The 15,243-nt window shown below is 43.5% G+C and overlaps 1 protein-coding gene across 3 annotated transcripts in view; it reads left to right on the top strand.

The window, feature by feature from the left end:
- Window positions 1-15,243, top strand: part of CSMD1 (CUB and Sushi multiple domains 1) — a 2,016,427-nt gene that overhangs the window by 1,656,784 nt on the left and 344,400 nt on the right. For all 3 annotated transcript variants that reach the window (XM_045056760.1, XM_045056761.1, XM_045056762.1), the window contains 2 exons: window positions 283-471; window positions 10,901-11,070. In XM_045056760.1, coding sequence (XP_044912695.1) covers window positions 283-471; window positions 10,901-11,070 — 359 coding nt within the window. The remainder of the gene's footprint in view (window positions 1-282; window positions 472-10,900; window positions 11,071-15,243) is intronic.

Here is a 15,243-nt window from a genome sequence, read left to right as displayed (position 1 = left end):
GGGTTTACGTCACAGCTGTAAAATGTTCACCTTATCTTAATGTTACACATCTATTTAAAAAAAATACTAGAATTCATGCGGTTCATCACGAACCAGCTTAGGGTACAAAGAAGACCAATCCACATAACCACTACAGAGCAGTTTGAAAAACTATGCGTGAGGTTTTTTAAATAGTAGCCGTTGTTTTTTTTTTTTTTTTTTTTTTTAATTCTTGGTAAGTAAGTTTTGAGTGTTTACCCAAGTTCCCACACATTTACTCCGTCTCCTCTCTTCGTGTCTCAGAATACGACCTGGAGCCTTGCGATGACCCTGGCGTCCCTGCCTTCAGCCGAAGAATTGGTTTCCACTTTGGAGTCGGGGACTCTCTGACTTTTTCCTGCTTCCCGGGGTATCGCTTAGAAGGTGCAACCAAGCTTACGTGCCTGGGTGGGGGCCGTCGTGTGTGGAGCGCGCCTCTGCCAAGGTGTGTGGGTAGGTGGTCACACGCTTTCATTTCATTCACCCAGTGGGGACAGGGCGCGGTGCAGTCAGGGCGCAGGGCCCAGCTTGGCGAGGGCGGGGGGGGGGGCACCCTGCTACCCTGGGCGTGAGCCCCTCTGGGCTGCACTTACCTTGTCTGTGAAGTCAGCCCCTTTCAGCCCTCCGTTCTTACGACTGAATGAGGGTAAATCTAAAGCACGTGCCAAGCTTATTTGTGAAGGAAAAAATACGCACAGAAGTAAAAATCACCCGGAACAAAAGGAAAAATAAAAGCGAGATGCCAGGCTGTGTTAACACGACTGGTGACAATTCTGTTGCTTAAAACAGTGAGTATCTCCTGGTGTAATGATGGGGACAGTTTAAAATACCGGTTTCCTTGTTAACTTTGCCATTTAACGCTTTTGATTTGATTGTGGCATACTCCTGCAAGTGGGCATTGTAGAAACTTCCATGCCAGAGTAGCCTTCTCGGTGTGTTTTTGAGGAATTCAAGAGGGCATTCCAGAGAGAAGCAGGGGTCTTTACTGGGTACTTTCCAAGACGGTGGGATTAGGATGCGGGCCCAGTGGGGTTACATGTACTGCTAATCTGGGAACTGAGCTCCCATAAGGCAGAGAGCAGAGCGGAGCTGTGAGCGCAGGGAGGGCTAGATACGGAACCACCTGCCGGTCTCGGGTCTGCGCATCACCCCAGAGGTAATGCCTAGCACCTGCCGCTCAGCCGTGCGGCTTAGCATCTTTAAAGTCTGTCCTCTCGAGTTACAGAAAACTGCCTAAGGACGCAGCATTATGACATTCATCTGGAGAGTAATGCCAGCCCAGCGCAGCGGTGAGCCTCTGCGTCACAGGGAGTCCATGGTTCCGCCCTGGTCCCACTAGTTCATGTGCCAGAGGCGGGTGGCAACGTTGTGGAGATGAGATTTCAGGACCCAAACAAATACTAAGTTGTTACTGTAGCAAGACCCACTTTTTTCCCATGGCAAAGAATCTCTTCAGTTGTCAGCACGGTTTAGGGATGTTGTCGATTCAACTGGTAAGAGGGTCCTTTTGTGTTTCAATGATATTCTGACAGGACTTCGTTTAAAAAAGAAAATTACACAAGTAAACACGAATCAAGCCATCTTTCTCTCTCACCAGGGCACCTATCTGTAAATGTCTATGGTCTGTCTTTCCCCTAAAATAGTGGTTTTCACTCTTTCTGATTATGGTTTTTATTTGAGATTGGGATGCCATTTCTGAACTCTGTCTCAAAAAAAAGAGATGCGGTATTTTGCCGATGGTCCTGGGAATTCCCAGGGTGCCTAGAATCTGTGTTCCCCAAATTGAGAGTTTCTGAATGAGATAGTTTAAGATCTGGAAGAAACTCCCAACCCAGTGAAACCAAAGCTTTGTCCCACACATGTAACGTTAAGTCTACTGATTGGTCGACTCTGTTGATTATAGTATGCCATTTGCTGTGAGCCTGTTTTATTTAGATTCATTATCTGTACACTGTCCCTCTTGTTTTTTGGGTGTTGACATTGTTACCTAAAATATAAACCAAGAACCCATAGTTAACATCCATCATCCCTAGTTCCAGAGCCCGCACCGCTCCAAGCTCTTTACATGTGTTGCCTCATTTCACTTCCAAGAATTAATGAAGTAATGTGACTGTCACTTCTGCTGTACAGATGAGGACACCGAGACACAAAGGGTCTCGGACCTTGGCCCACAGTCACGTGCTTACGATGTTGGAACGCAGGGCACCCGAAACCACGCTTCTCGCTTCTCACCGTGGCCCTGCGCTGTCACAGCACCCAGGGGCCTGGGTGTGCCCTTTCTTTATTTAGCCTCTTGTGTTTTGCCTGGTGTTTCCTGAATTTCCCTCCAGGCCACCTGGGTGCAAAGTTCCTGTAGACAAAATGTGACTCTTGGTAGCCGACCCCCAGCTGACCCAGGAGGCCTCGGGAACTCCTTGGTATTTCTCCTTTTCTCTCCTTCTCCACGTCTCATTAGTGGCCCGTTTTGAAGATTCGGTGTCCCACCTAGTTCTCAGCTCAGGCTCTCCCGCCCTCTGTGTCTGCCCGGCCCCGGGGAGCTTCTCCCAGGCTGCAGGACGGAGCTCCCTGAGTGATCGATCTAATCCAAGCCCCGTCAGGGTGCCCCCTTAGGAGAACCTGTTAGCCCCCAGCGGTGACTCTGGTGGCACACGAGGCCCATTATTTGTTGGCCCGACTTTCCACCTTCCTGCATGAGTCAGCCACGCACTGAAGCATCAGCAGGGGAAGCCCGTGCAGGCCCCTGGTCACCCCGGCTCTCCTTCCCTCTGTGTCTCTGTCGGTGCTGTTCCCTCACGTCCCTGTGCTCACCCTGCTTTTCTGTCCGGCTGACTCTGCCCCATCGTTTTGAACTCAGTTTACGCGTGAGCTGTCTCTGCCCCGTCACCTGCTGGCGGGCGGGCCCTCCGTGATAATAGCTCCATTCTGTGGAAGTTGCCTTAACGTTTCTGCCTCCCGTGAGGCTATTTCTTAACACTGGGGGCTACCTGATCCCTAAAATCCAGCTGTGCGCCTTATTCAAAAGATGCTTGTCAAAGTTTGCTTCCCTCCAAAGCTTTTCTCTTGATGTCAACATTTGGATTCATTAACACTCTGTGCCTGTGTTCCTTCTTTTAAAGTCATGGAAATAGGGGGCACCTGGGTGGCTCAGTTAGTTACGATCCGACTTCGGCTCAGGTCAGGATCTCGCGGTTCGTGAGTTCGAGCCCCTCGTAGGGCTCTGTGCTCGGCGCCTCCAGCTCAGAGCCTGGAGCCTGCTTCCCATTCTGTTCTCCCTCTCTCTTTCTCTGTCCCTTCCCCACTTGTGCTCGGTCTCTCTCTGTCTCTCAAAAATAAGCACTAAAAAAATTTTAAAAAATAAAATAAAATCACAGAAAGAAGAGTGATCGATTCATAGTTGCAAATCCAAAAATTGCGAATCCATTCCAAAGATCACAAGTGACATCAGAAGAAAGTCAACTGAATTATGAGCATGCTAGTTTGTTTTCATCCAGTAAATGCCTCATCTTAAACAGAATTTCTAGTGAACACCTAAACTAAGAGCTGTGTTTCTCTTTTATCAGTTCACTTGTAAATGAAAGAGAAATGATCATTTTATTTGCACTTTTTCATCATAGGGCTATTTCAACCTAATTATTTCGAGTACTAGAAATAATACCATTGTGTACTCCATGATTTGTGACGAAATGTGCAAGCCCTCTCTGTGCCACCTTTTCATTTGCGTTACATTTTATGCATATCATTCAATATGTTTTTTTATTGCCAAGTTAAAAAAAAAAAAAAAGAGCCCAAACTGGTTTAAGTAAAAGGGAAGGTTTACTGACAATATAACTAAATAAGTTGGGACAACTTCAGGTGGGCAGGTTAGATCAGATGTAATCAGGGACCTGATGCCTTGTTTTCTCATCTCTCCTGTCCTCTCCCCGCCTGGGTGCTGGCTTTATCCTCAGGCTCCACAACCCAAGGGAAGACATTAGGCCACTCCCTGCCTTCCCCCGGGGACCTCCTCAGACGGCTCTCAAGTCTGCACACACTGTGGAATCTCAGGGTCGCGCTTTCCCGGAGGCAATCCCTTTCTGTGGGGTTGCTGGGTTGCCTCTGATTGGCCCAAGTAGACAGTCACGTGCCCATTCCTGACCACTCAGGGACCGGGACAGCTCTGGTTGTATTGGAATGCTTAGAGGCCAGTCTGTACAGGTGTTGAAGAATCAGGAAAAGTATTAAAAAACATACTTCATGGTATTTGAGATGTCTTGTGACATCTTGTTGGAAAAACAAAAACAAAAACAAAACCCAACAGGGGCGGAGTCAGAGAGCAGACATGAAGAGTGTCCAGTAGAGTTCTCTAAACTAATGTGGCATCACTGAACACACAGGTTTTGAACACACGATTTTTTTCAGGCCAAGTACGATAAGCCTCTCTATCTACATCAGATTAATTACCAAATAATAGCTGCCGAGAGAATTAAAAGAAAACTCAGTGAAAGCAAGAGTTATCCCGTTGTTGAATATCTTCATTAATTCTATTTATTGGACAAACTACAATGCCCGTGGATGGAATAAAATAGTTAAAAAAAAAGTCAACACTATTAGCCTCAGTTGTTTAATGGATTACAAATATTTTGGAGAAGCGTGGTAAAACAAAATAGGTTGCCTGTATTTTGAGAAATTGAACTCAGCTTTAAATCTTTTGAACAATCCTGCCTAAACAATTCTATCCCTATGCTGACCAGTCTGTTGCTTCCATTTATTTCTTGAATTTTTGGTTTAAAATTTCTTTTTTTTTAATTTTTTAATTCTTTATTTATTTTATATATTTTTAAATGTTTATTTATTTTTGAGAGAGAGACAGAGCATGAGTAGAGGAGGGCAGAAAGAGAGGGAGACACAGAGTCTGAAGCAGGTTCCAGGCTCTGACCTGTCAGCACAGATCCCGATGCGGGGCTCAAACCCACAAACCTTGTGATCGTCACCTGAGGCTGAAGTGGGAGGCTTAACCGACTGAGCCACCCAGGCGCCCCGTGGGTTTAAAATTTCTGAAACAAAATTAAAACCTGAAACTAATCTCTGAATTTAATTGAATCTTAAAGGGTAACTCAATAATAGCATTAAATTAAGGAAATAAAGGTTCGTAGGATAATAAATAGATTAAAAGTAGAATCAGCATTTTATTCAATTCTTCTATATTCTTTATGAGTAAAAATAAGATTGCACATTTTAAATAATTTGGCTTTATATATAGAGTACATATGTGTAGAGATGCTGATATACAATATAGACTTTGTGTGTATATATATGTTAATTAATTTAAAATAATTTACAAATTCACAGTGGTCTCAAAGGCCCCACTGCAATTTCCACAAAACTTTAATCACTGCCACCAAACACTTTCGCGTGTTGTCACTTTGTTCAGGAAAGTCCCTGTTGGGGGGTGGGGGGGTTGCGTGCAGGCTCAGTGTTACTTCGGGGAAAAGCTCTTTGGCAAAGATTTTGCTTGAATCAGGTTTATGATGTGCGCACAGAGTATCTGGGCACAGCCAGGGGCCTTGGAAGTCAGCCTCCAGAGCCCTGAGGAGTAAATGCCTGTCCTTCAAGCCCCAGGTTGGGGGTGTTTGGTGATGGCAGCCTGAGCTGAATAAGGGTGGAGTCACAGGTAGATACTGTTGAAGGAAGAATTTATAGGAAATCAATTGGCTCCTTTCTATTAAGTTAATTTAATTTTAATTACTTCATTTCCATTAAGAAACTGTAAGTGACAATCCAATTTTAATTACAATTTCAGTGGGTTCTTTAGAAAAAGAACAAATGATTCATCTTAAGGAAAATTATATGCATTCATCTTAAAGCAATTGTAAATGGATTATTGAAAGAACTTAAAATTGATACATTTAATTGCTTTGGTAATAGAGGTTTACAATGGATATTTTCAGTCAAGTTCAAAGAATTTTTGAAACTCCGATGACTTAAAGTGTGTAATTTTCTGCGCACTTGCTTTTTACTGTTAGTGTCTTATTTTCTTTATTTCCTATGGGATAGAGTCCCAGGCTTTAGTGGGCAGAGTGTTACTATATTTTATTTGTTCTGCCATTACTTCTTTGGTTTTCCTTGGTGTTCCTCTGGACTAATAATTCCAGAATTTGCTTCACAAACCCATTGTCACACCATTGCACCCTTTTTGTTTTCTTTGAGAGTTTTCAAGATTCTTTGCTTTCTCTTAGGGCGTTTCCTCTTCTCCGAACACCCTTTGTCTGGACACCTGTGTGCTCCAAACTTGTAGGGACCTTGCACCTTGGTTTAGTGAAGCCCACACGTTCCCCGAGGTCTGGCCAAGTCTCCCTGCAGCCACATTTCCTGCGGTTCTCTGATGACCGCCCACCTCAGTCACGTCCCTGAAGCCACATCAGCAGCCTTTGTGTCTCACACCGGCCTGTCCCCGTGTCCCACCGCAGCATCCCCGACGTAGGTCTCTCCCTAGACCCCGGGTGTCGCCAAACCTGCTAGCACCAAGTTGAGCGATGAACCAAGGCGTCGAGATAAAATGGCAAATCGCGTTCAGCCTTTGAGATGTCGTATTTTCTTTCGGCTCTTGACACAGAATCGGAAAACGATAGCAACAGTCACACGTGCTCTCTGGAATGTCAGCCCAACCGGACACCTGTTTTAAAATTGAGGACAGGTGTAAAGGTCACGATTTAAGAGGAAAAAAAGTAATGACGTGGTGATCTGCATGAAAGTCTTTGAAGAATATAAAGGCATACAAATATAAATAAAGTAGTGATGTGCCTAGTATGGAACTGTATGATACAAAACACTGTACTGAAGTAGATTTTTTTAAAAACAATCAACATACCAAGCTTGTATATTCTACGAGCAATTTCATACTCTTGGAGAAAAATGCACATGAAAGACTCCTTAAGCACCGCACCACTTTAGAAGAACGAAATTCCATCCTTGTACATGTAAACGTATCGGTCATGTTTGCTGAGGTTCAGTTGTATATGAAATAAATGAGTTACTGCTGAACGTTCACTTAAGAGATTTTACCGTGTCTCAGCCCGAGAGACAGTGGCTCTGACACCAGTGGGACTTTATTGTGAAGGGGGGAGCAGGTACCTCTCACTTGCAGGAGGTCCGTTTCTGCAAGTTAAAGGAACAAATCGTCTGTGTACAAAGGGTTACGAGTTACGACAGGCCAAGCGATTGCCCACACCTATTATTTCTATACAGTGCACTTAATTAGCACCACTTACTATATGTCTGCCTTAAAGCGAAATCCCAGGATCCAAATCCTAATAAAAAGAGATGTAAAATTACGTCTTTAGATTTAATAGTTTTTTTTTTCCTTCCCACGTAGCCAAAGGCCAGAGTCTTCTCTCTAGTTCTCCCTTTTTGCTGTATTATGAGAAATAAGTATATGGTTGGTGTCTTAAATGCTAATGTGAAAACAAATACCATCTCCAGTTCACTGGTGACCTGTCCCAAACAAAAGTCCTCAAAAGGATACACCCATATAGAGCAAACCCATACTATCTTAGTTTCATTGTTTTTCATAATTAATAATATCGTGAGTTATTCACTAAGATGTGTATTCATCACTAGTTAGGATATAAAGGGACACAACTCCATTCCTAAGTGTGTAGAGTTTATATCAACTCAATAACTGATCTGTACTAGTTTTGTGACCTTGGGAAAAGCCCTTGGTTTTTCAGCTATTCTGTTTCAGTGTCCTCACCTGTGAAATGTGGTTCATTGACCTATTTGATAAGATTACTGAGAAGTAACAGGGATCCCTGCGTGTAAAGAACTTAGAAAAGCATCTGACACACAATTACCAGAACTTATGTATCAGCCTTGTCATGATAGATTGTCACTTTTGAAAAATGACACCTCTGGCTGGTTCTGGAAGATTCTCCTCGTGACAAATGTGTGAAGGAGAAGAAAAGAATAGAAACGCAGTGGCGTGAAGACCAAAGAAAGAGATCCCAACCACGGTGAAAACAAGAGAACAAAACCCATTCTCCACAAATGCCGAGCCACAGATACAGACGGAGGACGAACGTGAACATGGCCGAGCCCCCGCCTTTGGGAGGGGGTAGTGCTTTCCTCAGGGGTGGGCTCATGGATGAAACCCATCAGAGTTGATTCTCCTTGGCTCTGCTTTCCTCACAGAGTGCCCCCTGAAGACACCTTCGGACTTCTCATACGTGTTTTCATAGCTCCCGAGAGAGGCAAGGCTCGCATTCCACACTTGGGTTCAAGATGCGTAGACTTACCACTGTGTTCAATTAATTACCCCTTATGCGTTCCAACCCTCCCTCCATCCTCCTGACCTCATTCAGTCAAGAAAGAAGACCACAGCCTCTCCTGATGACCAGATGGTGACCAGAGGGAGGGCCAGGACCCTCATTATCCCTTTCACCTCCAGCCCACCTCTAGGGAGGTTTGACTCAAGAATGCCTGTACTTTACTGTGACTTGTAATACACACAGTCAATAATAGACTTGACATGTTCAGATGTACGGTAAACCCACATACACACAGCCAGTTATTATAGCCATACAAATCCTTCTTCCAATGTTTTCCTTGACTAAAAATAACCTATTTGCTACAGTATCAGTATTTTTTACGTCTTCCATTGCAAGACTTCTTTCCAAACTCATAAGGTAATGGATAAAAGGACTTAAATTTCATTTTTGAATGGTTCACTTTATTGATCACTGTCAAATTCAATTTTAAATAAAAACCCCTAATATTTGTGACTAGGTTTTCGAGTCCAGTTATCAGAATTCAGTTGAGTTTTTTTAAAGATTTTTTTTCCACCCTGATATCTTTAACAAGTTTGAACCCCCCACTGCTCTATCCATAGAGCAGCCAAAGGCAATATTCTACCTTGCTGTTTTGATATTCTTTCCATTTATCCTGGTTTTTATGTTTTAAAATGTCCTATTTCTCTAGGAGAGAAAAAAAAAAGGCAGAAAACATATAAGAATGTCCATGAGTTATTATTTCCCAAGGGGATTACTTACCTAAAATGTTTGTTGCATTTAATGTATAAATTGGTTGATGTATGTCTTCAATCTGAGATGGCCCAAGAATCAGTAGATTGCTAACACGGAAAGACTGTTCAAAAGGCAGATATCCAGCTTGAGAGACACATCACTTGCCTGTCTCCCATATATTTTTGTAGTCTTTAGAAAATATTTTAAAAGATGATTATAATTAAAAACCATGATTACATATAAATATAATAATATAAATATATATCTGTGGTTTTAAAATAATATTATGAAGCTCCATTACCATTTTGGTGGCTCACCCAACTCCTTGTGTTTATTTCTCAAAACGTTCCCCCCTGCTCCTGAGCAAAGCCTGCCTTTAAGTCTTCCCTTCAGAGTACATGAGGGTTATGGGGTACCTGGGGGGCTCAGTCGGTTAAGCTTCTGACTTCAGCTCAGGTCATGATCTCATGGTTCATGGGTTTGAGCCCCATGTGGGGCTCTGTGCTGACAGCTCAGAGCCTGGAGCCTGCTTTGGATTCTGTCTCTCCCTCTCTGCCCGTCCACCTTCTCTCTCTCTCTCTCTCTCTCTCAAATAAATAAACCTTAAATTAAAAAAAAAAAAAAAACTACATAAGAGTTAGGTGAGCCCAAGTTCTTGTGTGTGGATGTTCTCCCAGCCCTTCTACATGGGGACATTATGAGATCCAAGTACACAAATCATTACGAGCTGATCTTAAATCTGTAGCAATTTTCTGGCAAAGAGGCTCGGGATCATGGCTATAAGTGTAGGTGATGGTCTTAATTGTGAGAGGAAGGTCACAATTAATGAAAATGGGCACGCACAACATGTCCGCCAAAGTTAACATGGCACAACACTGCACACTGTGAGTCCCTCTCCCTCATCCTCACCCCCACTAAAATGGTGCATTTCCCTGATTGGCACTTTCCAACTTGAACATTGTTCTTCAGACTCATACTTATTTTGTTGAGTTTTTAAAAATCACTGCACTTGCCACACAGTGTAGCCAATAAATTATTTGGTGCAGAATCCAGTGGGGCTGTCTTGTGACACACACACACACACACACACACACACACACACACACACACACACGGCACCTCTATTGTTTTGTGGTGATTTGGGACTTACAGGGCTTTAAAGCTGTAGTCTTTTGGCTAACCGTTTGTTTTTAAGGTGAGCTGAGAGGTTAAGTGGCTCTGTCTGAGTTGACATAATGTGAAGACCAAATTTATTTTTATTTTTTACCCTGATTAAATACTCTTTTATGCAAATTGGGATCTAGAAGTGAATTACCTCTGCTTTCTTCAGGAGAAGGGCAGAAGAAAATAACATTGACCTCCACTGAATGTTCTTTTGTCCCGAGATGGAACACAGACAGGCTCGGTGCTGTGACACTGGTGGGCTGCTGAGTGGTTTTATTTATCTTTAGATCCCCTTTAAATGTGTTCGGGTCGATGCCACAAAATATCAATGTAAGTACCACAGAGCTGTCACAGTGGCATTGGCAGGGACGTTTTGTGAAGTAGAAATGAGGCCTGGGGAGGGATATGACTGCTGTGTGACACAGCCGGTGTGCTTGGGTGTAGCGATTTTGTTCGAGATCTCTTTGTGCTTCTGTGGAGTAAGAGGTACTCTGAAAACAGACAGGAAATCTTGAAAATGAATGAATAGAGAATATTTCCTGTCCAGCTGGTAAACAGTAAAAAAAAAAAAAAAAAAAAACCACCAATCTACAAAACCAATATGTTAATTAGAAACATACATTGAGAGAGGAGAGGGCCGTCATGATTGTAGAATTTTTATGTGTTAAAATCAGTAATTCCACTTTTCAATTCTTTCTTTTTTAATGTCCTATCTATTTTAGCTGAATGTGGAGCAAGCGTCAAAGGAAATGAAGGAACATTGTTGTCCCCAAATTTCCCATCAAATTACGATAATAACCACGAGTGTATCTATAAGATAGAAACAGAAGCTGGCAAGGGGATCCATCTCAGAGCACGGACCTTCCAGCTGTTTGAAGGAGACATTCTGAAGGTAAGAAGAATCTTCTGTTATGTGACTCCGTCTCTTCTCAAGGCGCAAATTAAATATCTGTCCATCTACACACACACACACACACACACACACACACATATTTAGATGGACATATTTTTTCCAACTTACTTAGCCAATTGGTTTGAGAAGGGGGAATGTAGCCATGTTCCTCAGTGGCGTGAGTGTAGACTGTGATCTATCTTAGTCTGCAATCTTGGATCTAACATTCGCTGTGTGTCTTGGGCAGATTATTCAGCATTTTTGAGGTTTAGCTTCCTTATGTGTGAAAACACATGATGATGCCCATCTTCAAGGGATGTTTTGAGATTTAAATAATATACTGTCGGTGGATGTGTCCAGGATTGCGCTGAGCACGCGTGATTATTAAAGCTAGTGGGCCCCCAAAGCCACGCTTTGAATAGTCATTCTCGATGACTAGATGTGGTCCCAACATTCAGAGTGAGAAAGATTTTGATGTGCTAGTGGAAGCAAGCCCAGCCGCTATCACCAGACCATAGAGCAGAGCTCATGTGGAGAGGCCATGCCAGACAAGACAGAATTTCATTGGGCGAGTCTGAGCTGTGTTCATGGGACATTCTTGGAATAGGACCAGAAACTAGGGTTCTGTGCATCAGACAATACAGAGCACCAGAGCCTCGGGGAAATGCTCTGGGTTGCGGGACCCAGCACACCACCACCCTGTAGGTGGACTCCAGGAAAAACAAAAAACAAAAAACCCCAGCAGAAATGGATTCCAGGAAAAGTCAAGGCTTGCATTGGTCTATGAGACCCAGCTCTAGCTGGAAATGCCCCCATAATCCCTAATGTTTCCACTGCAATTCCCACCTCTCCTGTAACTCTTCGAGGATCTAGGGGCCAGGGAGGGGCATCTGGAGAGCGAGGGCATGCAAAGAGGGGCATCAGACTAATGGCCGACACCACCCAACCTGTCTCCCTGCTCAGTCCAGTGAGGGGTGAGCACCCGGTCCAGGGGACACAGCTCATTTGTGGCAGGAGGGAGACCTCTCTCTTCTCATTCCTTGTGAAGTTCTAGGGTTTTCCAGTGACATTTACATCTACATGGACTCACACATTGACGCATCTCCCATTCAGGAGAGTCCACACGCCCTGAGCTGCCAATACCCGGAAAAGATGCAAAGAGCCAGTCGAGAGGGAACCATCACTGACTTCCCGGTTGTCATCCATTTGCACACGGTTAAAGAGGGGTCCCTCCAGGATCCCCACCCTGACCTCATTAGCTGTTATGTTCACACTTCAGAGGCACTCAAAGCCTAAAGTGCCTTACTCCCTCCTAAGTCCGGCCTTGACTATTTCAATGTCATTGTTGAGAAGACCAGGTTTATTGTCATTGTTCTTCTATTGTAATAGTCTTTCAAAACCTCATGCTGACATCATGAAGCTCTGTCATTAAGAAGCGATTTTCAGGCAGGAAACTAATATGTTCTCACCGATGTAAAAAAAAAAAAAAAGTTGCGTCGTAAGGAACCATTTTCTGAATTCTCTGATAACCTCAAATTTAGAAGTCAGTAAGCCTTCAGAGAAAACTTGTAAGTAACAATTAACCATGCTTGGTGTAGGTGAGTGATTAGAGATACCGCATAAAATGTACACTAATAAATATTGCTGCAGAAGAAGTGAATAATGTTCATTTGTGATTGCACGTAGTTTAAAGTTGTTGATTATAACAAAAAGCAAATAAAAAATCATGCTTACCTCACTTAATTGCAGAGAAAGTGTCAGTCATCTGAAATGCCTGAATGTTTTGCAAGCATGTCTTTTTTTATTGGCTATGCTAATACATATCTCCTTGTCAAAAACTTTTCAAGTGGGATTCTCTTATTTTTAGCTTTAAATGCTATTCACGTCATTCCTTCGTACATAGTAGGATCCAGTGAGAAAGACCAAAGTTTTGTGCATGGATTTCCATGTATAAAAACATGTTTTCTCACATCAAATGGGAAAAATAAAACCTGTAAGAGAAATAGAGCTTGAAAGAAATGTCATGAAAGGAATATATATGGAACGCAGAGTTAATTTTGGAAACGGACCTTTGGGTATAGCTCTGTAAAACTGGGAAACACCCCCTCCCCTCAGCACCCCCCCACCCTGCCACTCAGGATGCTGCGTGATGTCTCCTAACCGGCGGCCACCTGCTCACTCGGCCATCCCGCTCTGGGCGGAGGGCATGGGTTAAATTCAAAGTCAGAGGATCATTTGTGCTGCACAGAGTTCAGCCTTGTAGTAACAGGACTCGGGGAGCCTTTCTCCAGTACCAAAAAGGAACACCTGGATCCTGGCAGCAGCTAGACGAGGGCGTGTGACCAAGGGGTGTTAATGCTGAACTGCTGTGGCTTGTTCCGAATTTCAGTGGAATTAAAAATCAAGTCTTGTGACTTCTGATACCATCTGGGTGGTCGTTTGTGGTCCACAGAAAACTTGACTCCAGATTTGTAACTTGAGGGAGCTGACAGGATGATGCTCCGCGTGGTGCATGACTTCTTCCTCCTCACATGCCAAACTCTGCCAAGTGCAGAGCTCATCGCCTGCGGTGTAGACAGGACAGAATTATGGTCTGGGAGAAGCCCATAATTCAGCGTTGCGATGATTCATTTTGAGCGGTTGTAGCTTTGAGGATCCTGGGAGCTGGGTGCTGTCCAGATGATCTAGTTGATCTGTGGGAAGCGTCCCGTCAAGGCCCGTGGAGGTGACTGTTGACAGTGCTCCAGAACTCTCAGGATCGAGCTTACGTGACTGTTTCCTTACTTTTGTGCCCCTCATCTCTATGGGTTTCTGTAACTTACAGAGAATCGTGTGGTATATGCCGTGAGACGAGACCTTTCTCGCAAGGTCTGGGCATCTTCTTTCTGACCCAGATTCCTCTGGACTTAAAACTCGTTACACTCTGGTGTCGCAGACACACCATATCTGATGAATGCACATGTTGAGTCAAGGGATGATTTTCCCACGATAGCCTCTTACTGGCTTTTAGTGAGGAGTTGTAGGGTATTTGATTCAACTCCTCTCACACATACTTATCTAATTGGAAAGGAGTAAAATAATGAGCCATAAAATTAATTTTCCCAAATGTGCTCTTATCTTTTAGGAGTGTGTATACATGTGTAAGTCTGTCAAGCAAGGTATACATTCTGTACGCTTATTAGAAGGGAGTTGAGAGAAGAAAAGTAAGAATTAATCCATGTGAGAAGGAAAATAGTGGGGAAGTGAACAGACATTGGACAAATCTACTGAGGACTTTCATGGCCTTTATTTAATTAAGATTTTTTTTGAATCAAGAAAAACTGGGTGTTTTCCGATGTAATACACATTCATTCTTTCTTTCTTAAAACCCTTATCCATACCAGTGGCTCCTTGCTGTAAACCATTCCAGTAGTTCAAAGAGGCAAACACATTATCCTTTGCCACTGTGCATTCTGTTCTGGACACTTTACTAGGGCTGTTGGGGGCCCTCAACAGTCAGTCATTCCTGAATGCAAATCCAGTCGGTTCTGGCATTAGCATAAAAGGTTCCTGTGAGCTATCCCACATGCCTGTGCCCTAAATTGTTTGACCCAATCCCCACTTAGGAAATGTGACTGGCGCTCATCCACTCCCAGGGTGGTCTCCCCCAGTGAAAGTCGGGGACACAACCCCGAATGCCCCCTCTCCCTTACCTCTAACATCTACACAAAACCAAACGTATCTACTTGCCTTCCAAATATTCGTTTCAAACACCCATGCTTTACGACCACCTAGGAAGGTAAAGTCAAATACAAAGTGTTCTAGAGGAAGACAGCACGTGTCTCTGATGTCATTACATGATGGGATTCTTTTATCACAACTAATTCAAGACTAAAGTCCCCTCAACCTCGAAGTCTGCAAAATGTGACAAGATTTCCACATCTTGTCTTGTATTACATTCAGGTAGGAGGGATGTCCGAATACTTGCGTGATAGTTCACAGACGACGCCGTGGCTAAAATTGCGTACACCCCTTCAATCTTGGGAAGTGCATTCTGAGGGAGGGGGAGAAAGGGAAATAATGGAACTTGGAAATGCAAATAAAGATGTATTTAATTTTAAGTAAACAAGGGAAGGACTCCCAAAGTGACCCATGTAGAATGAGCTGACCACAGATGGAATCTCGTGTCTTTCG

The sequence above is a fragment of the Felis catus genome, chromosome B1 (assembly GCF_018350175.1).
Source record: "Felis catus isolate Fca126 chromosome B1, F.catus_Fca126_mat1.0, whole genome shotgun sequence".
NCBI lineage: Eukaryota > Metazoa > Chordata > Mammalia > Carnivora > Felidae > Felis > Felis catus.
Note: the sequence above shows the minus strand (reverse complement) of the source record. Positions and strands in the feature narration are given on the sequence as shown.